This window comes from Miniopterus natalensis, chromosome 7 (genome assembly GCF_054644295.1).
Source record: "Miniopterus natalensis isolate mMinNat1 chromosome 7, mMinNat1.hap1, whole genome shotgun sequence".
Taxonomy (NCBI): domain Eukaryota; kingdom Metazoa; phylum Chordata; class Mammalia; order Chiroptera; family Miniopteridae; genus Miniopterus; species Miniopterus natalensis.
In genome coordinates this window covers 82,761,233-82,783,351 of record NC_142087.1, presented here as the reverse complement: position 1 = coordinate 82,783,351, position 22,119 = coordinate 82,761,233, and the positions used below count along the sequence as shown (strand labels likewise).

At 59.8% G+C, this 22,119-nt stretch overlaps 1 protein-coding gene across 1 annotated transcript; it reads right to left on the bottom strand.

Annotated features, from left to right (window-relative positions):
* Window positions 1-6,349: 6,349 nt before the first annotated feature.
* Window positions 6,350-17,796, bottom strand: SLCO4A1 (solute carrier organic anion transporter family member 4A1). The gene is made up of 11 exons (XM_016203010.2): window positions 16,983-17,796; window positions 16,542-16,632; window positions 15,155-15,276; window positions 14,693-14,804; window positions 10,981-11,135; window positions 9,546-9,741; window positions 9,296-9,461; window positions 9,022-9,194; window positions 8,697-8,761; window positions 8,184-8,332; window positions 6,350-6,514 (listed from the first exon to the last, which is right to left on the bottom strand). The coding sequence occupies exons 1-11, from the start codon at window positions 17,794-17,796 to the stop codon at window positions 6,350-6,352; spliced, it is 2,208 nt and encodes a 735-aa protein (XP_016058496.1).
* Window positions 17,797-22,119: the final 4,323 nt, after the last annotated feature.

Sequence of the window (22,119 nt, the reverse complement as noted above, 5' to 3'; positions counted from 1 at the left end):
GCCCCATCTCTCCCTGGATGTTTGGTGCTGCGGGACCCCTCAGCGGCTCATGCTGCTGCTCGGTGATTTTCTGGGAAAAGTGGGGGACGTTGCTGTCCCCCTTGTGCTTGTTGAGAAGATGCAGTCATTCGCCGCAAACTGAATTCTCGCTGGGCCTTTGGGGTGAGGGGCGGAGAAGTGGGGCCAATTAGGTTGCTAATTAGTGACTTCCCGGTGAGTAATTGCCTGGCACTTACTCGGGCTCCCCATTGCTCTCCTCTCCTTGCTCTTGTGGAAATCGGTGGCTCCAGGGAGGTGCTGAGAACAGGCTGGGGCTGGCGGTGTGATTGCCTGGGGCTCAGGAAACGTGAGGGTGGGTGGGAAGGGACAAGACAAACAGTGACTTGAACTTGGTAACAACCAGCTGCCTGGGGTGCTCTTTAAATTCAGGTGGCAGAAACCCACCCTCCCAGAGATGCTCAGCCAGGGGTGAGCGCAGCAAGCTGTGCCCTCGAAGCAAGTTCCCACATGGCCTGGCACAGATGTAGGACCCCAGCCCTGAGAGGTGCCAGCGCAGTGGACAGACTTTCTGTGGCGACTCAAGGTCCTGCGAAGAGGCAGTGCGGCCTGGCGGGGGTGGTTGGGTTTGATTTTATATGTCAACCTGCACGACCACGAGGGCCCAGACTGAACATTACCCTGGGGGTGTCTGGGAGGCTAGCACGTGAGTGGGCGGCGCAGTGAAAAGACGGCCCTCCCTGGTGTGGTGGGCCTTGTCCAGCTCGCTGATGGCCTGGCTGGGACAGAAGCAGAGGAAGGAGGGTTTGTCCCCTGCCTGTCCGCCTGAGCTGGGCCCTCCCTCAGCCTTCTCCTGCCCTCGATCTGAGGCTCGCACCCCCCTCCCCTGGTCTCCAGTACACAGACAGCAGGCTGTGGGACTTCTCAGACTCCCCAATCATGGGCCGGTCATCACAATCAAGCTCTATCCACACACACACACACACACACACACACACACACACACACACACACACGTGCGCTATGGGTTCTGTTTCTCTGGAGAACCCTGACTGGTGCATTCAGCTCTCTGTGCCTCGGTTTCCTACCTCTTAAGCAAGGATGATGGTTATTTTAATTATTTAGTGAACACGTATGCTGTGTTTACTGTTGTCCAAGACCCCTCTGGTCTTCATAAACCCCAGTGAAGTCAGTACTGTGGTATCCTCCCCATGATGGAGGTGGGGAAACCAAGGCACACAGAGCATAAGTGAAACCCAGGACCATACATACCTGAACCCACGGGGCCTGCCCGGGCCTGTGAAACTCACTCTACCTCTGGGTCCGAGGGTACAGCTGCACACCGTTACTAGGCTGCAGCAGCAGTGTGTCTGTCATTGCAGTGACAGTGTGTCTGTCATTGCAGTGACAGTGTGACCGATATCGCAGTGACAGTGTGTCCGATATCGCAGTGACAGTGTGTCTGATATCGCAGTGACAGTGTGTCTGTCATTGCAGTGACAGTGTGTCCGATATCGCAGTGACAGTGTGTCCGATATCGCAGTGACAGTGTGTCCGATATCGCAGTGACAGTGTGTCTGATATCGCAGTGACAGTGTGTCCGATATCGCAGTGACAGTGTGTCCGATATCGCAGTGACAGTGTGTCTGTCATTGCAGTGACAGTGTGTCCGATATCGCAGTGACAGTGTGTCCGATATCGCAGTGACAGTGTGTCTGATATCGCAGTGACAGTGTGTCTGTCATTGCAGTGACAGTGTGTCTGATATCGCAGTGACAGTGTGTCTGTCATCGCAGTGACAGTGTGTCCGATATCGCAGTGACAGTGTGTCTGTCATCGCAGTGACAGTGTGTCTGATATCGCAGTGACAGTGTGCCTGTCATCGCAGTGACAGTGTGTCCGATATCGCAGTGACAGTGTGTCTGATATCGCAGTGACAGTGTGTCCGATATCGCAGTGACAGTGTGTCTGTCATTGCAGTGACAGTGTGTCCGATATCGCAGTGACAGTGTGTCCGATATCGCAGTGACAGTGTGTCTGTCATCGCAGTGACAGTGTGTCTGTCATCGCAGTGACAGTGTGTCTGTCATCGCAGTGACAGTGTGTCCGATATCGCAGTGACAGTGTGTCTGATATCGCAGTGACAGTGTGTCCGATATCGCAGTGACAGTGTGTCTGTCATTGCAGTGACAGTGTGTCCAATATCGCAGTGACAGTGTGTCCGATATCGCAGTGACAGTGTGTCCGATATCGCAGTGACAGTGTGTCTGTCATTGCAGTGACAGTGTGTCCGATATCGCAGTGACAGTGTGTCCGATATCGCAGTGACAGTGTGTCTGTCATCGCAGTGACAGTGTGTCTGTCATCGCAGTGACAGTGTGTCTGTCATCGCAGTGACAGTGTGTCTGTCATCGCAGTGACAGTGTGTCCGATATTGCAGTGACAGTGTGTCCGATATCGCAGTGACAGTGTGTCCGATATCGCAGTGACAGTGTGTCCGATATCGCAGTGACAGTGTGTCCGATATCGCAGTGACAGTGTGTCCGATATCGCAGTGACAGTGTGTCTGTCATCGCAGTGACAGTGTGTCCGATATCGCAGTGACAGCGTGTCCGATATCGCAGTGACAGTGTGTCCGATATCGCAGTGACAGTGTGTCCGATATTGCAGGAATGGTGAGCCTGCTTCTTCATCCACACCCTTGTCACGTTCCGGCCGCCTGCTGGAAGCCCCCGCAGGAGCCACGAGAAGTTTGGCTTTGTCCCGCCGCATGCAGCCAGCGCGGAGGGCCCGGCCTCGCCAGCTGCTCCCGAGAGCCTTCGGTCCCCCAGCACCATTCGGGATAAACGATCACATTATGAATTAAATGCAGCAGAATGTAATTACCAGGAGAGCCAGATGAGAATAAAATGCATTACACATAGAACAGTCATCAAATGGTTATCACATGTGCCTTTCTAATGTGCGGCCGATTAAAATAAATCCGAATGCGAATTATCTCAGGAGCAGTTGCTCCCGCCGTTCATCTCTGTGCCCCAAGGAGCCGGCACACAGGGTGCACCTCCAGCCCCGGGGTCTCACCAACCAGCCTCCAGCCTCGGGCTAGAGCGGGGCTACCTCTGGGCCTGGGACAACCAGATCCGTGGTGTCCAGGGCTGCCTCAGATGAACTGAGTCTTCCTCACCTGCACAGACACCTTTGATGACAGGGACAAACCTGAACCATGACGCTCAGTGAGCACAGCCAGAGTCGCATGGTTACACGGTGTCGGATTCCGTTCACAGGAAATGTCCAGAGACAGGAGGTGGACTCATGGTGGCTGGAAGGTTGGGAGGGGGGTGACCACAACGACAGCTGCACAATTGTGAATTCACTGAAACCCACTGAACAGAACACACGTGTCCTATGATTTACGTTTCAATAACGCTGTTTAAAAAGTGAGAGCTTTAAACAGCCCCAGCCCAGCGCAGACCCTGCTCAAGGGCAAAGATAGGAGTGAAGGAATCCGGAGTTCTGGCCTCTGCCGGTGCTGGGGTCCTACCCCATGAAGGGGATGGGGGTCCTCCGTCGGGGAGAGGGTGTCAAGGAACTAAGAGGGTCCCAGGTGCTACTTGTGGGTCAGTCCCAGTGACCCCCCCAACTGTCTATCCCTGGCCCTGTGCCCTCTGGCCAGGCCTGCGTTCCCTATCGCTCAGCACAAGGCCTGGCCCAGGCAGGTGCTCCCTTGACTCTTCAGTGTCATCCACAGGGATACTGCTTCGTGCTCACAGCCCAACCTCACACCCTGCCCAGTTTCCGGCAAGGGGAGGTGGCTGGGTCAGGATTTGTGGAAGGGGCGGTGTCCAGCTCACAGTCGCAGAAACGCCTCCTGGGGAGTGGAAGGAAGAGACCCTGTGGAAGCTTGCATTTGTCGGGGAGAGGACACCAGCTGGGCACCAGCACTAGGGTCCAGCCAGCTGGGAGGTAGTGCTGTGGCCTCCAGGGAGCCTGACACCCAGGGCATGTCTGTGCTTCCCCCTTGTGCCCAGTGGCTACAACTGCGGATCTCCCCCCCCCACCACCACCATCACTGGGAGGGGCGTGAGCTGGGCTGCTGGGCTCAGGGCTCACACCAGAGGTGGTGCCAGGGGAGCCCAGGTCCAGATGGAATCAGAAAACACCCAGCGAGCTTGGCCCTGCACTGGGGAAGGCAGGGCACGTCCGAGGAGGACACAGGTGCGATGAGACAGGAGGGTGTTTGCTCAGGGCACCAGCCCTGGACACCTGAGTGCATGCTGGATGAACCCGTCTTTGTCATCAGCAACTGGGGTCAGGCAGTGCCTATACCTTGAGGCACTTCCAGCTGGCAGTGCCATGAAACAGCTGCTGAGAATTCTGATTGCCACGTCCTGACCCTCCAGCAGATGAAGCCTACAGGGTGCCCCTAAGGAGCCACAGGCGAGAGGACACCCAGGAGAGCTGGGGCATGCTCAGGGCCAAGTGGGGCCTGGGGCCTGTAAAGGAAGACACCCCCAAAGACTGACTCTGCCCCGGGTCCCTGAGGCTGTGGGGGCAGGAGACAGAGGGCATGTACCGGACTGAGGGTTCATGGGGCTGGCCTGCAGATGTTAGGGGAATGTAGGGGCCCATGAGCTGGCATCTCACTAGAGGGCATTGTGACAGCATCCTGGCTAAGTGGGGGACAGCAGGGGGGACGGGAGGGGAGACAGGAGGGGGAAGCAGGAGCCGTGCAGGGGCAGCTGAACCACCCGGGCAGGTTGCTGAGCCCAGGTGTCTGCCCAGGGCTGGGGGAGAGAAACGATTTGAGAGGAGTTTGGGGGTGCAACAGGGGAATAAGGGTCCAAGCTGGCTGAGGTGCGGGGGTGTCACAGTGAGCAGGCCAGGGAGGCTGGGGGGCTGCAGGGGGTGATCCTGGAGGCTGGGTGGGCTCTGCGGGGACCTTCAGGGCAGCCCAGCCACGGGGTGCGGGTGAGACTGTAGGGAGCACAAGATGCCAGGATGGAGCTCTGGGGCTTTCACCTGCCAAGCCCCTGACAAGGGTGACCCCTGCCTGGGTGGGGTCAAGGTGGCTAGGAGCCTCCTGGGAGGGCAGGAAACCACCCCTTGCTTCCGTCCCTCCAAATGACGTGGTGTTGGCAGTGAGCTCCCAGCACATACACAGACCCAGTAGGCGTGTCAGCGGTCATCGCCCAGCCTGGTCTCCACTTGTCAGAGCTGGGTGTTCAATAAAAGAGTAACCCTGTGCTAGGGCTTCTTTCATCTTGTTTTTTGAACCACACACGCACACACATGTGTGCACACTCACACACACAAACACACATATACATGTGTGTACCCACACACTAGTGGACACACGTGTGCACACATGTGCACACAACATGTGTGCCCATACACTCTTCCTGCACCAGTAACAGTGAACAGAAGTGAGACCCAGGGTTGAGGACCCAGGTGGGTGCGGGACCCTGGAAGGAGACTCCTGTCATAAAGGGGGAGGATCACTAGCGGGGTGAGGGGAGCACCCACCAGGAGGCAGCCCTCCGCAGACACAAAGACCCACACGAAGGGTGTGCCAAACCACCGAACTTTGCAAACTCACAGAAATAAAGCACACCAGTAGGGACATGTGTTTTAAATATTAAAATATATTTACACACACAATTTTGACTGAGGACACCAAGAAACAAACATCCCGTGAAAGTCCGACATCCTCAGGCGGTCCTGCTGAGCGAGCGCTCCACCCGCCACTCCATCAGGTAAAAAGATTTGAGAAGTAAGTGTTGATGCAGAATGTGGGTCCGTAAATACGTGCTCCCATCCCACTGTGGGCAGTGCGGCGAGGACAGGAGGCAACAGCAGGTTTGAACAGGGAGAGCGCACCCGGGAAAGGGCATCGCTCGGGCCTCCCTCCAGCAGGACAGAGTAGTCAGAGGCCCCAGCCTCCCACCGGGCGGCTCCTCATTCATGAGAACTGAGCACCAGAGGTCGAGAGCAGCAGCTGGTCAGCTGCGGAGGCCGCCAGCTTCACGCGTCAGCACTGAGCCCCGAGTCAATGCCGTCCGGCCACGTCCACCAGGAAAGGCCACAGTGTGAAGGCCGGGACCAGGGAAGCGGAGGCTGCGCTCCGCCCACCGGGAGAGGGTTCAGAGGCAGGGTGGGCCCAGGACAGGGCCGCCTCCCACCTGGAGTGCATTCCCTCTTCCTTCTGCCTTCCAGCCTCAGACACGAGCAGCCCCCGCCGTGAGCCCCCGAGGAGCTCATGGATTTCTGAAGTGTCCTTTGCCCTGGGCCGGGAGAAGCTGGCCGGGGAGTGTTGAGTGCTGGCCCAGGTCCCAAGCGGGCGGGTGGGCGGGCGTCAGACGTTGCTCTGGAGCTGGAGGTCTGAGGGGGCACCCTGGAGGTCCGTGGGGTGGTCAGAGGCCGAGGACTGGCTGGGCAGAGAGGCTTCCAGGCCGTGGGGAGACCCAGACAGGGACTTGTACAGGACGTATGCAGTGGCAAAGAACAGGAAACCCAGCACCTGGGGAGAAAGAAGCTGCTGGACCCCTGGAGCTGCCCATCCAGGGGTCCCCACCTGGCCCCGGTTCCTCTTGGGGCTCTGAGGATGCCTTGCTCTGGCAATAAGACCCCCTTTCCTGCATCGCCAGTCCCCAGCAGGGACACAATAGTATCAGCGAAGGAATTAGCCATTTGACTAAAAACAAAGGCACCAGATAAGGGGGAGCTGAACAGTGTCTCTCAAAGATATATCTAAGTACTGATCCCCAGAACCTGTGAAAGGGACATTTACTTGGAAACAGAGTCCTTGTAGATGTAATTAAGGAACTTGGGACGAGAGCATATTGGAGGGGTGGCCCCCAATCCAATGGCTGATGTCTAGTAAGAGAAAGGAGACAGGGTTTTGACACAAATACATGGAGGGGACCCTGTGTACATGGGGGCAGAGATGGGATGATGAGTCTATAAGCTAAGGGTTGCTGGGAGCCCCAGAAGCTGGGGGACAGGCCTGGGTTGCAGGGTTGGTTCCCTCAGAACGCCCAGAAGGAACCAACCCTGAGACACCTCGATCTTGATTCTGGCCTCCAGAACTAACAGTAAGTTCCTGTTGCTTTAAGCTGCCTTTGTTGTGTGGCCCTAACTCGGAGCTGGTCAGCACACAGGACCCACAGGCAGCCTTGAAAATGAGGGTGGAGCGCGTAGGCCGCCTCTATGCCCCTGTATACCTCTGACGCACGGACGCTGGTTTTAGTGGAAACGCCCACCGTTTTTCCTGGAGCATCCCGTGGCTGTCGGGCCTGAAGCCACTTCGTTGCAAAGTGATTGAATGGAGTGGTGTTTAGGGGCACAGCTATCTGCACCCCCTGCTGAAATTAGCACACGCTCATAAGCTGTTCCTAACCACGGGTTCAGGCTGGCTGGGCGGAGGGCACAGGTTATCACCTGGGCAGACAGGCGTCCCGGGGACCAGCCTGCTCCCCGGGGAGGGCATGTCTCTTTAAAATCAACCCGGGCTCTTCTCCAGAGCCCCACAAATCTCTGCTCACACTTGGCTATTTTTACGCTAATCCGCAGGGAGATAAACCAGGGCCAGCTAAGGCCGCCTGTCTTTGAGGCCCTTCAGGAAAAGCCTCCTGCCAGCGGAGACACTCTTCCTGACCAACCCTAGGATTTCATGCTATTTGGAAGGTCCTGAGTCTTCTCCTCTAAAGGGAAGACACACAAAGTACCGGGTCTGGGCTTCACACGGGAGCACGTGCCGAGAGCTGCGGCAGGAGTTCCACGCACAGCACGAGGCACAGGCGGGCGGAGAGCTAGGAAGGCACCGCAGAGTCACGCTGCTCAGGAACCCAGCTCGCCGGCGGGCCTGAATGGTCCCGGGGCTGCCGGGTTTTACCCTCTGAAGCCTTAGCTGCCAGAGCCACAGGGCACACCGCCAGGCTGCGATGGCGAAGTCCCGGGAGGCCGGGGAGGGGCTGCTCCCGCCCTGTGGTACCTGCATGCGGGGCCCGTGACTTGGGCCTGCTCTCCCACAGTCACCTCCAGGGTCCCAGTGACAGCTCTAGATGGGGAATGATCTTCAGCCGCCGGGCTTCGCTGTTGGAAGGTGCAGTGGAGTGCCCAGACCCCCCACTGCCGGAAGATCCCAGGCTCCTCCCTCAGGGCCGTCCCCTAGCAGCGCGCCTGCCCACCTTGTACACCAGCCCCGCGACGAGCATGTACCGGCTCATGGCCTCGTTCTGGTACAGGAAGCAGGAGCCCTGCTGGCCGCACTGGTCCTGCCACAGCAGGCATGCCTTGTCGATCACCCAGCCAAAGGCAATGGGCCCCGGGATGCCCCCTGCAGAGACAGGCCCGCTCAGAACCCCAACATGCCCAGGCTCTCCGAAAGGGGACCTCAGCCACTGGTGTTCCCAAGGGGTGCAAAGGGGGCCTAAGTGTTCTTCTCTGGGGACTGGGCTTCAGGCCAGGACATTCCCCAAGACCTCTGACCCCCACAGAGCCCTCCTATTAGTGAGGAAGGCACCCTCTGGGCAAAAAAATGACCATGGGTCCCTCTAGTGGACAGTTCGGGAATGGCGTCCTTCCCCAGGTGGGCACAGCCTTGCCGGGATGTGCGCCAGTTGGGTGAGGAGACACCTGTCAGGTGCCCTTGTGCAGGGAGCACCCTGCCCAGCGGTCTGCGGCCCCCTCGCTGCAAGTACCTAGAGTCCTAACAACGATCCACTGGATTCCCAGCGCAAAGGATCTCTGCTGGTCACAGACGCACCTGAATAGGAAAAGCACAGCGTCAATGCCCAGGGAAGTGTGGCTGCCGCCAAGTCACACCCCCGAGCCCGTGGCCAAGTCCTGCTGCGCTCCTGGCCGCATCGCCACCTCCCCAGGTGGAGAGCACCTCAAAGAGGCGCGGTTCTTTCTTGCCACTGCTTTGGGGGACCCGGCAGGGACCCCACGGGCTCTGCAGAGCTCCACCTGAGTGTGCTGCAAGGGAAGGTTCCGGACCAGAGCGAAACCCAGGCCCGTGCTTACCGTAGAGTTGCCGTCAGTGCGGGAATGCTGCTGAGGAATGTAAAGATAATTACAACGAACATGGAAACCAGAAGGAAGGGCTTGCTCAGGCAAGCTGAGGCGCATTTCCCTGCGGTAGCATTGCCAAAACCAGAGGAAAGATTCTGAAGGACACACCTACAGTCTTGGTACACCTGAGGAGCGCAACAACAGCGCTGTTACAGGAGGAAGGGGCAGGGGCCCTCCCAGGGTCCAGGGCACGGACGGATGGGGCGCGGGCAGGGGCAGCACTCACCTTCTGGCCGCCCGGGCCAGGCGCGGCCACCCCCAGGCACCCCGCATGGCAGGGGGAGTAGTACAGGAGGCTGTCGGAGCCGCACACTGGGCTGTAGTGCTCCGGCCGGCAGCTGCAGGCGGCGTTGCAGGCGGCCGTCAGCTCCAGGCGGCCCTCGGCCAAGACACTGCAGGTGGGAGATGCAGGCGGTGGGCGGAGGGCAGTGCCAGAGGCCTCGCCCATGAACCCTGACTGCCATGTGGGGCCTTACCTGCCATTGTAGTGGGTGGTCACACCTGCCATGGGCACATTGGGGCAGTGGGTGAAGAAGACCAGGATAGCCAGCAGGCTGGTCAGGGAGCAGGTCAGGCAGAACTTGATGATGCTCGAGCCACGGAGCTTCAGCTTGTTCACAAAGAAGCCGCCCAGGAAGGTGCCGCCCCCGCCCGCCGGCACCACCAGGTACCCTGTGGGAGAGGGCGGGGCTCAGCCAGGGGCTCGGGGGTGCCCTGATCCTGCTGTGTCTTACTATCCTGACCTCACAGATGGGGAAACAGAGGTGTGGAGCCATCCCTGCCCAGTGGCAGCGCTGGGCTTGATGTGTGCCAGGGCCTAACCAGAGCTCTCTGTTGCTGCCCTGCCACTGGGGAGGAGGAGAGGTCCATGGCACCTGCCCCCCACAGCCTCTGCCCAGTGGGGGGACATTTGAAGCCTGTGGCAGTGGCCATTCAACAGGAAGTTGAGGTTAGTTGGCATGGGCTCCCAGGATGGGAGTGGGGCTTCAAGGGGCAGTGGGCAACCTGAAAGCCCCCAGGACTCAGTGGGCCCATCTCCTCAGCACTGATCAAAGCCAGCTCTGCGGGTGGGAGAGGGGGCACCCCAGAGGACATGGCTGTTCCAGGAGGGGGCATCAGTGCAGGGACAGGGGGCCCCAGTGGGGAAGGGAGGCAGTTGTTGTGCGTGGGGGTCTGGAGATGCGGAGCAGGCGAGGCAAGGAGGGGAGTCTTGGGGCATTAGGAAGAGAAAGGGGGTGGGGTTCCCAATCTGATGGCCCCCTCGCATGCCGGGGCTGGATTGGTCTGGGTGCTGCTCGGATGCTCCCCGTCTTGCACACATGGCATTGACCTCGTGCCCTGTGACCACCCCTCCCCTGCCAGGCGTGTGCTCAGCAAGGCCGAGACTGCCCCGCGGGAGGAGGGGTCTGAGGAGGGGCCACAGTCTTCTGGGAGGACTAACCTGCTCTGGCCACAGAGTACCTGCAGCTGGGCAGGTCCAGCCGCATGATCCTCTGAGACCCTGGGACACTGGACGCCAGCTCAAGGTGATGACGCAGGCCAAGGCCCCGGGTGGCGAGGGGGGGGGCAGGAAAGCTGGAGCCCACCCTCACCCTCCCAGCTAGAGTGGGCTCCCACTAGGAGGGCAGCATGGCTCCACGGGGCCCTGAGAGAGCGGTCAGCATGCCCTGCACACTGTGCCAGTGTGCCCAAAGCCTCGGGAAGGATGGTCCTGTTCATACTGTCCGATCTGTGAGCACACTGCCTTGTCCACAAGCCCCTGACTCTCGCTCTGGAGCTCTCCCTACCTGGGTTGGGCCACACGGGGAGCGCACTGTCTGCTCTTTCTAGAAGATGCTCTCAAAGACCCCTTGTTCATCTGAGAATTACCGAAAAGGCTGAGGACCCCCAAGATTCAGGGACTTTTCTCACCAAACAAGGTGGCAGCTTCAGAGGTGCTCAGGCTGAACTGTGACTCGAGGAACTTGGGGCCAAATGTGGACATGCCGGAGATGAGCGTGGCCTCAGTGGCCCCAGCCAGGCAGAGCAGGATGAACGTGGGGTTCTTCAGGAGGAGCCAGATGGAACTGGGCAGGGGAGGGGCAATGGAGACCAGAGAGAAGAGGCAGAGGGTCAGAGTGGGCCACAGCCAGAGTGTAAGGAAGTCACAGTTCCTGAGGCCATGGCCCTTCCCACCTGAGTACATTGAGCCCCGGTTCTTTGAGGAACAGAGTGGGTTGTCAACGAGCTGGGAGGCACCCACATTTACTCCAGAGGAACCAGGAGAGTGTGTGAGGCTTGGCTGTGGTAGGCAGGGAACTGGCACCAGGATTCTGAGCTTGTGGCTGTAAAAACTGCTGTCGCTGATTACGGAAGCACCTTATCATTGCCTTGGCCAGAGTTCAGGCTTTGGTGTGAGGAGAGACCTTGAGTGACCCATGTCACTGTTTAATCACCTCTGGGGATAGCTGTCACCAAGTTCTGGACTGGATGAGTCCCCAGGACAGGGGAAGGGGGAGGGATGGGGCACTGAGAGTGAGGGTCCTTCTTAACCAGCAACCAGTGGGAAGGGGGACAGGAAGCCCTGTAGATGTGGAGGAAGCAACCCCTCCTAGGAGCCCTGGGTGGGCTTGTCTGGCTCCCCAGCTTTGCTTTGTGTGCCCCTGGGGTAAAGATAGGGGCCTGAGGACGGGTGTTGGTGCTGGTCCCATGGGACCTGGCCTGCTGATTCCCTGGTGGACCTGACTAGACCCCTCTCTGAGGACTACGTGGACTCAGAGCCCTGCATGGCCTGGGGCCACTCAGCCTCAGGATAGGCTGTGGGGTGGAGGGAGAGGCCGAGGCCAACTGCGAAGAATGATTATCAGGAGGTGGGGTGTGGGCTGTGAGCCGGAGATGCAGGCATCACCCTGAACCCCTCTGCGAGGCATCCCCGGGTCACAGCGCGTTGGGCTCTGTGCCAGGCCACGCCTGCTCGAGGGGTGAGCACAAAGGCTCTGAGGGCCAGGCAGTGGGAGCAGTGTGGACCTGCACTGTCAGGAGTCGGCAGCGTGAGCACCTAGTGTGCTGTTCAAGCGTGTGAGACGCTCAGAGACTGGGAGGGTGTCACAAGTGCCTGGCCGCAGTGGCTCGGCTGGTTAAGCATCGTCCCAGGCCCTGAAAGGTCGCCAGCTCCATTCCCAGTCAGACACATGCTTGGGTTGCGGGTTTGATCTCCAATTGGGAAGCGTATGGAAGGCAACCACTCGATGTTTCTCTCTTTCTCTCTCTCTAAGCACGTCCTCAGGTGAAGATTAAAAAAAGTTCCCACCCTGGCTGGTTTGCTCAGGAGAGTATCCACCCTCAGGCTGAAGGGCCTCGGTTTGTTTTTGGCCCAGGGCACGTGCCTTGGTTGCAGGCTTAATTCCTGGCCCCAGTTGGGGGGTGTGGGGGAGGCAACCCATCGATGTGTCTCTTTCACATGGATGTTTCTCTCTCTCCCTTCCCCTCTCTCTGAAAAGCAGTGGGAAAGATATCCTCAAGTGAGGGTTAAAAAAAAATTCGTGAGTGGAGCTGAATGACAGCAGTGAGGGGAGCAGAGCTTGAGATGGAAACAGAACTTACAGCCACGGCGGGTCTGGGACTAAAGCTGGCCCGGCCTCCGCAGCAGCCAGTGGCCCAGCTCGCGTGGTCTCACTCCGCACCCGGTCTCCCACCTTCCCGGTCCCCTCAGCCCCGGTGGGTGGCAGGGGTCTGGGCCCAGCACCGAGGTTACAACCCTGTTCCCAGAAGCGGTGAGGGGCTGGGGCTGGGACAACTTCACTCTCATACACTGACAACTAAGCAGATCCTGTAAGTGACTAACACGGGACTGATGTGGGACTGATGGCGTGGCTCTGAAATGGCTCTCAGTGTCCCCGTCACGGGCTCCCTGGGGCAGCTGAGGGCTGCTGCATGGAGAGCAGGGGACGCTGTGCCTGCCCGGCCCCAAGAGCCACAGAGCCCACGCCACCCTCACGCCAGCACTTGTCAAAGCCACTTGGAACATGGTGACTCTCAGACGCCCTTCGTGGCGAGGACACAGGAGCCCTGAGTAAGGCTCTGAGCAGCAGGAGCGTGCAGGGTGGCCACAGTTCGCCTTGGTGCCCTGGCCCTCGGAGCAGGCGGCTGGGGGGCCGACGAGTGAAGGACACCCCCACTCATCTTTTCAGGCAGGAGTGACTTGCCCAGCTTAGCTCCGAGCAGCCCTCACAAGGCCTCCCAGGGGGGAACCTGATCCCTGCATGAGGCTTTCTCACTGAGAGTAGGAGGCCGAGGGCGAAATGCCAGCAGAGTGGCCGGTGGGCGGTGGCTATGGGCTGTGGGACACTCCAGAGACTTCTCCACTGGGCACAGGTCCTGTGTGTTCATTGGGAGGGACACCGGGGTGTGGCCAGTCCCTCACGGCCTTGTCCAGACCTGCCCAGGCTTCAGGGCTTTGGCTGGGCAGGAAGGTGACTCTCCCCAAGGGCAGGCAGACTTCATTTCTTCCTCCAGCCTGCAGGACACTTGACTGAAATTCTTGGGTTGAATTTGCTCAGAGACCAGTCATGACCTTAACAAAGGACACCTGTTCCAGGATTTTTTTACTACCAGCAACTCGGGAACTGAGCCTGGGCACACGCTTCTGACATCACCCACAGTCCCCTCGGCCACTGAGCACCAGGCTGTGGACGGGCTCAGCGCCCAGCACTGCCCAGCTCGGAGCGGGTGTCAGGAGACCATGCTCCCGCCCCTGGCCAGTGTCACCCTGCCCCACCTCGCCTGTGTGGAGGCACCCTCCGAATGGGTGGCTCTTTCGGGTGGTCTAAGAGGAACTGGGAAGGGTAGAGCAAAGCCCTAAGTGGGGTGGAGATTGCCCACTCCTCCACCCTCCACACCAGCCCGGCTGCCCTGGAGGCTGCCCTTGGCCCTGCTGCCCCTTCGCCGTCCCAGACAGGCACTGGGCACACTCCTACCACTAACAGCCCCAGCCCTGTGGCCAGGTAGATGCTGCTGTTAATGGGCTCAGGATAATGCAGGGGTGGGTGGGCACTGGGTGAGGCCAAGCACTCGAGCTGGGAGAGAGCCCCGTGGGAGGCCCAGTCCTGTGAAGAGGGGCACCAGGCAGCCAGGAGCCCCAGGCCGCATGTCCGGCTGAGAAGCCAGCAGCCCAGGGCTCTGTTTGTGAATGAGGGTAACCAAGCAAGACCACGTCCCCCACAGGGAGAGGGGGGACAGTGGACAAGATGCGCACGTGGCTGGGGGGAGGGGCAGGGGCAGCGCTTCGAGGGCATGGGGGGACCGTCCCTGAGACCCCGAGGCAGGAAGGGCGGCACCAGCCCGGCGCCTGTGGCTGTGTGCAGGGGGCACCTATTGAAATGGTTGGGGGATGCAACAGACTGAGGGCCTGAGCCCAGTTAGGGGCAACTCGTGGGGAATGGCCTGAGGGTCAGTTGTGTGTCCCTAGGGACCAGAGGTCATGGAGGGGGCTTAGGAGCTGTGCGCTCGCCATGTGGCCCGGAGCGTCACTTGGACACTTCTAGTTTGAGGCCGAGACTTAGTGTGTGTGAGACCCCCAGAGGGTCTTCAGGACACACGGGCATAGAGAGGCATGTGGCGGGTGACCCCCCCCCAAGTTCCTTACAGAGGCAGGTCTCTGATGGTTTTCCCGAAGTCAGGGCCGCTGGCTGCCGTGCCGCCGCTCTTCTTCAGCTGGTATGTTTCAGAGGCTCTCATGGCCACGTAACGCTGGGAGCCTGGAGGGACACAGACATCAGTGAGAGGCAGGGACCCAAGGCTCGCCTGGAGGCCCGCCCTTGTAGGATGGGGACCACTGTGGGACAGAGGGCGCAGGGATGACCCATGGTGACAGGGGTCAGACCGAGCCAGCAGCACAACCTGGGACCAGAGGGGAAAGAAAGGGTGCTGCCCACACCCCACTGAGGCAAGCCTCTTCCGTGGCCCCGGGGGGAGGGGATGCACGGCTGGCCAGCCCCGCCCTGCTGGGTGGACGACCTGCTGCACACGAACATCTGGACTCTCCTGTGCTTCTCAGCAGCCCACAGGCCCAAGAGGGGCTCGCACCCTGGGGGGGGTGTACACCCACCTGGCAGCTGCCGTGGGTAGCCGAGGATGGGGACCGCAGTAAGGAAGGCAGCGGCCCCAACACCCAGGAAGCCCACCCACCAGGCACCGACCCACAGCGGGCTCTCAGTGGTCAGCTCGGTCCTGTGGGAAAGGACAGTGAGGTCAGAATCCAGGACACCTGAGCTGGCGTCCCTTGGCTTGCTGGCCCTTGCAGTCCAGCGGGAGGGTGTAGAGAGTGAGGGACACGGCCCCACCTACCTCCTGCACTGCACAGAACGTGCACATTTGACACCCAATTTAGTCAACCTGAGGCCACAGGTGGCATTTGTACCAGGTAGAGCACTAGAAACCTTGACGAGAGGCGCACCATCTGCAGAGAGAGTCCAAGGGGTAGCCAGCGGTGCCCGCTGTGCTTCTCAGAAGGCGACAGGAAAACCACACAGACGGGTGACCGCCATGGAGGCAAGGCCACGGCCAGAGCCCGTGAGATTGGGACGCCCTTCCTTCTCCCCTCCCTCTTGTCTCTCTGTCTCTCTCTGTCTTAATTGCTGTCTCTGTCTCTCTCCTGCTCAAATTTACAAAAACTAGTATCATGAACAAATATACAAGGAACAGAAGAAAAACACTTTGATGTAACAAGTACAGATCTGGGCTCTGATCCGGTTCATGGCACAGAGCCCCTTAATTCTTTGCAATTTCCTGGGTGACAGCAGTGTCTTTTGTTTGAATGTGGCCACTCTTGGTGGGTCCCTCGAGAGCTTCTGAGGGGGGCTGGTCACCAGAAAGACCAGCCATGAGGTTAGTGAGTTGGAACTTTTAGCCAGGAGGTTGTTGACCATCAATGGCCAATGAGTTAACCAACCACGCCTACGAAGTGAGGCCACAAAAACCCGACAGAAGGGAGCCCAGGAGTTCCTGGGGCTGCACCTGGAGGAGCTGGGAGGTTGGCACAGAGGGGGCACAGAGCTCCACCCCTTCCACCCCACACCCCACGCTCTCTACCATCTCCCTGTTCCGGAGCTGCTTCCTCTAGTGGGTAATGGGCCCTCCCAAGGTCTGCGAGCCACTCACGCAAATTACTGAGACGAGGAGAGGCTGTAGGAACCCCCGAGTTGTGCCCGTTGAACAGAACTGTGGGTAACATGGCGTCTTTTCTGGGGTGGTCTTGTGAGACTGAGCCCTTAACCTGTGGCTCTGTGTGGATGCCGGGGAGTAAGTGTCAGCACCCAGTTGGATTTGGGACACCCAGCTGGTGGCCGGGGAATTGTTTGGTGTGAAAAAACCCACAGAAAACGACCTCAACCCACAGACGCTCCACCTCACACCCCGCCCTGGGGGAACGGAGCCTTCTTGCGTGGACAGTGTGGCGCTTTCTGTGCCACGAGGAGAGAAGCCCGCTCACTCACCGCCGGCCAATTTCCGTGTAGATGTTCAGCAGGGCGCCTCCGATCAGGTAGCCCGCCGCGGGGCCGAGGATGGCCGCCGTGTAGAAGATGGCTGCAAGGCAAGCAGGGCCGGTGGGCGGCTGGGGGGCGCGGTGGCACTCAGAAGCCACACGGGCCACCTGGGGGAGGCCCTGCCCCACACCCGCACCTGTCTACCCTCTACCCGGGGACACCCCCTTAAATCAGGGTCTTCACCTCTGCAGCCCCTGTGTCTGAAATCTGGCCGGGGACAACTTTTTAAAGGGATTTTAAAATTTTTCTCTCAAAACCAACAGCACATGCCACCGGGACTCTCCCCTCACCTAGGAGCACTGGGCCCATGCGTGGTCGACAGGAAAATCACAAAAGCGGCTGGGCGCCGAGCAGGTGCCCCCATGCCCCCGGCCCGCCGGCCCCACTCACCGATGTAGACCGGTGAGTAGCTGGACTTGACGTTTTCGTCCAGGAAGGTGACACCCAGTGTGTAGAGCGGCGTGGCACCCGCGCCGTGCAGGAACTGGCCCAGCACGAAGACCAGCCGGTAGCCGGACAGGCTGGAGGCGCGGCCCCGGCACGCCACGCTGCGGTTGGCCGGGCACGTCCCGAGGCCCTCGTCCACCTCCACCTCGTAGGGGCCGGCGGTGAAGTGGGGCAGCGCGAACACCAGGGAGCCGGCCCCCATGACCAGCACGCCCCAGCCCAGCCAGCGGGGCTTGTGCCCGATGCCCCCGAAGTAGCCGACAAAGGCGAGGCAGAGGCAGGCGGCCAGGTCGTAGGCACTGGCGATGAGGCCGCTTTGGTAGCTGCGCAGGTCGTAGCGCCGCTCGATGGAGGTGATGACCGTGTTGATGAAGCCATTCACGGTCATGCCCTGCAGGAAGGAGGCCGCGCACAGGAAGACCAGGAAGGCCCGCGGAGTGTTGAGGGCCTGCAGGCATTCGGGGGCAAAGGCTCCCCACCCGCACTCCGAGCTCCGGGGCCCAGACGAGTAGCACGACGCGTGGGCCGTCCGGGGGCTGTGCTTCTGGGCCCTCGGCTCACACAGCGGCTGGCTGCAGGAGTCCAGGGGGCTGTGGGTGGTGGCGCACAGGGCGCCCAGGCTCAGGGGTGAGCCCAGAGACCCCCGCCTACTGGGGGGGACGCGGCCATACCCGTCATCCAGGGCTGAGGGCGGGCTGGGGAAGACCAGCTGCGGCGTGGAGGGGAAGGGCTTGTCCCCCATTCCGTGCTGGGGCATCTCAGCTCAGGCAGTGGGAGGGCTGGTGCTCCAGTGGCTGGTCTGTTCTGTGAGAATAAGTTCTGCTGAGCAAACTTGGGCCCACCCACAAACACGGTAACACCTCAGGAACATCCCGCACACCTGTCCCCTGGGGCGCGGACAGCTCTACCTGCCTGGTTGGTACCTGGTCTGGTGGGGCGACCCTCCCAGACCAGCCCTCTCCCCAAATCCAGGGCCCCACCTGGACCCGCATGCAGGTAGCACATCTTGGCCACGGCTGGGCTGGTGGCCGGGCACCTGCCTGGCCTGGTCGTAGGGCAGCACCTGCCTAACTGAGGCCTCAGCGTGGAGATGACACAGCAGGGCTGCTGGGCGCCCAAGGAGCCCCTGGACCAGCCTGGCCGCACTTTTCCAGCTCAGCTATGAGCTCTGGCATTTGCAGCTGCTGGCACCCAAGAGCCTCCCATGCTGAGCTTCAAGCTCAGCCCTCGCTCTCCTTAAACTCTCCCTGCTAGCTTTCTGTGCCTTTAGTGTGAACAAGAAATTCACCTAAGTCCAGAGTTTGGGAGGCATGGGAAGTGAGGAAGGGGAGACGGCAGGGCATGGACCCCTGGCCCCTGATGTCCTTGCTGACAAACCGGGAACCCTGCAGGGTGACGGGAGCGGGGACCCAGGTGGAACCTCACCCAAGTCTGGGAGGTAGGTTTTGCATGAAGAGAGATTGGGCAGCACCAGCCCCCCAGCCTCCCGCAGCCCTTCCTGCGGCAGCACAGCGGCCCCACAGCCTGGAGGGTGAGCTGCAGAGTCCTCCTGCCATGACCTCTGCCGGCCCGGGCCCTCCTGCACAGCCATCTCGCGCAGCCACTGCCATGCTCCTCTGAGCAACTGAAAGGTCTCACCTGCTTAGCTAATAACTTAAGCCTCACTCCAGGCTCCTCTCTGGCCTCCTGCAGGGCCAGGCGTGGGTGCGAATGCCGCTGGGTCGGTAGCACAATAAACTGTGAAGAGCCCCGCTGCACCTCGCGGCGACATCACGCGCTCCCAGGCTGTGTGGGTGTCGCTTGTGCACCTGGCCACGGCCCACCTTACAGGTAAGGGAAGTGGCCGGCAGGGTCAGCAATGTGCCCAAGGCCACACAGCCGGCCCGTAGTAAACAGCACTGGTCACGCTGCCTGGCTTCAGAGCCATGTACCTGCGTCACAGCCGTCCTCGCAGGCATTTCGTGGGAAGGCCCGGGCTGGCTGAGCGGCATGTACACGCGGCCAGCCGTTTACTTTGGAAACCAGTGCTGCCAGGCTGTCCATGGCTGTAGCTCAAGGCTGTGGGTAGAGAGCAAAACTTCCACCGGCCACTCCCTGGGGATGTTTTATTTATAGTGCCACTGCCCCTGCAAAGCCGGCAGGCCAGGCTCAGTCACGAGAGAGCAGAAGGCCTCAAGGCTGTTAGAGCTCCCGGGAGGGATGCACCTCACACCACTGCCCAAGCCAGAGGCCTCTCAGGTGACACGCAGCACACACGCTGGAGGCGAGCACTCAGGGTGCAGTGGGACAGCGTGGAGTGACCGGCTGGAGCCCTTGGCTAGGATTCCCTGACACCCACCGGCAACTGAAATATGGAGAAATACAGAAAAGGCATGATGCTACTTAAAATTCCAAGGCTCAGAAGCCACTCTATGTCTTTTTTCTTGGTGCAGGTACACACACACATGCATGCATGCACCAACATGTGCACATGAGCACACAACCATTTGCACATGTGCACACACAAACCACAGGGCACTGGACCTCATTCTGGGGCTGGAGCAAACTCCTGAGGGAAGGAGCCCAGCCAGGCCCAGGGGCCCGCAGTGCTCAGGGGCTGCTCAGCGACCTATGGGGGATGGAGGGTCAGTATTGTACCCCCGGAAATTACTCGTGGGTGCTTATTTCTAGTAAGTGATCTGCAAACCGAAGACCAAGATCTGGTTGCCATCAAACGCCTACCCACAGCCACCTTCTCCACTGCTCCGCCCCCCCTTTACCCCTGCCCGTCGGTTCTGGGCTTGGCACACTTGGGCAGTGGGAGGCTCAGGTCTTCAGCCGTGTTTAGGAGGCCACATTGCTACCTTTTATCACCAGGAATGGCCAAGAAAAAACAGAGAACTTCTGTTTGAAAACAAAGTCACCGCACCCTGGTTGGTGTGGCTCAGTGGTGAGTGTCAGACCGCACACCAGAGGGTCTTGGGTTTGATTCCCAGTCAAGGGCACATACCTGGGTTGCAGGTTGGATCCCCAGCCCTGGTTGGGGTGCATGTGGGAGGCAACCAATGGATGTGTCTTTCACATTGATGTTTCTCTCTCTCTCCCCCCTCCACTCTCTCTTCTCGGGTGAGGGTTAAAATAAAAGGAAATGATGCATTGCAACACAAGTGGCGCACAGGCCCAACAGCTCTGAGCCCACGGTCAAGTTTTGCCTGAACTAAAATCTATGGATCTCTGACATAAACAGACAACGGTCAACCTAGGATCCTGCAGATCACACACATGTATATCAACACGTGAAACCTTATTTTAGATGTTAGCCTGGCTCCCCACCTTTGGCTGGCGCACGCATATGATAAGAATTAAACGCCCCACTTTCATCCACCAGCCTGGGAGGCTTCCCCTGGTTCCAGCGATGCTGACACCCACAGCAGCCAAGGCGTAGAGGGCGCTCCCACCTCATCTGTGACCCCGCTTCCCCTCAGTCCCATGAGCGGGGGTGACAGTGCCTGTCAGCCGTCCACCACGACCACAGCTCTGCTCCAGGGCTCCTGCCTGGCGGGTGGCAGTTCTTTCTCTTCGGGCCTTACCAGTGCATCTGGATCAGAAAGAGGAGCTGTGCCTCAGTGACTCAGATGTTGAGGTGCAAGGGAGGCTTGAACTGACACCCCGACAACGGAGCCATGGTGTCTGGAATCTGTCAGCGGTGGCCAGATCCTCAGAGAGTCCAGGGCTGTGTGACACCTGGAATTTCACGGCCAAAAGGTGGGTCCCACGTTCTGGGAACCGCAGGGAAAACTTCCAGTGTGGAGATATCACTGCGGCTGGCTGAGCCTCTCCTGAGGAGGCCGGTCCTTGGCTTCCACCTAACAGACGGTCCCCATGGCGCTGTACTCCACTGCCGTCTCAGCACAAGGAACAAGGTCTCCCTCTGGGTGCTCCAGCTTTGTGAACCCAGAGCCGGTGGTCTGCCTGGCACTCCCAGCCGCCTGTGGCCACCGGACCCAGGCACCTGCCCACCTCTGGGCCATCCTCTCCCTGCTGCCCTGTGGCCTCCATTCCCCTGGGAGGACATCTGAGGCCAGAAGCCCTAATGGAGCCTTAGCTGGCTTCCTGGCCTGGCAAAGCAGGAGCACAGTCCCTCCTCAAGTGAGGGAGAGAGAGCAGCCCCCTCCTCCAGCTGCAGGGGCACTGCCCCTGGTCAGGTGGGAAGCGGGAGTCTCCCAGGGACAGTTAGTGGGTAGGGAGCCTGGGGCTTCGGTGGGGAGGGTGTGTGTGTGTGGCAGGAATGCTGTCTTAGGGTGAGACTGGCCCTGGCCCATCAGCTGCACCCGGAGGCGTCTGTGCCACCTGCTGGGAAGAAATCCAGGCTGACTCCCAGCTGCTCTGTGAGGAGTCAGTGGCCCGTGAGTGGCTCGCCGTAGCCCAGTCTGTGCGAACTGGGACCCCAGCTTCCATAGAGGGTGCCATGGTGTGGATGTGTCGTCTAGTCATCTTGCTCCTCTTATTTCCTTAGAAGCTTGTGCAGGTCCCGTTGCACGTGCTCACTTCACTTTCCAGTCAGAGGGTCTGTGCCAAGTGGAGCATGCATGAAGGACGCAGGGTTGCTGAGAGTGAAATTCCAAGTCTCAGGGGTGACCCCTGGGCCCTGGTCCTCAGGGAGGCCTTCACTTGGGAGCCCTCCCAGGCTCCATCCTGAGCCCTGTTGGGAACTTGGCCATTGGGGAGAATCACAGGTTTCATTTCTTCTTTCTCTTTATGTGCAAGCCTGTAAATTCCCTCCTGCTGCCTGATGGCTCTGAGGCTGCCAGCCACAACCTGCAGCACTGTGACATGTCCCACACCAACATGGCACCCCTGCCTGAGCCCCCGCACCCTCACTCCTCTGACCGTCCCCTCTCTCCCTAGAGCCCTCGGTCTTTGCCCTAGGACCCCTGGGACTCCCCAGGCAGCTGTCTTCTCTCTTACATCTATCCTGGTGTCTCTTCTAGGAGGGCAGCTTTCACTTCTTGAAGATGAGGCCCAAAGCTATTTATAGTGCAGACACCCAGATGGCAGGATTGGGGCAGCCACAGCAGTGCCTGGTAACCCTAATTTTCAT

Bases quoted from the DNA above. Each gene is read 5' to 3' on its own strand.
- SLCO4A1 (XM_016203010.2), bottom strand. From the start codon at position 17,796: ATGCCCCAGCACGGAATGGGGGACAAGCCCTTCCCCTCCACGCCGCAG. The intron at 14,805-15,154 runs GTGGGTGTACAC...GTGTCCCTCCAG, and splicing joins CTACCCACGGCAGCTGCCAG to GCTCCCAGCGTTACGTGGCC. The intron at 9,195-9,295 runs GTGAGTGCTGCC...TGCGCTCCTCAG, and splicing joins CTGGCCCGGGCGGCCAGAAG to GTGTACCAAGACTGTAGGTG.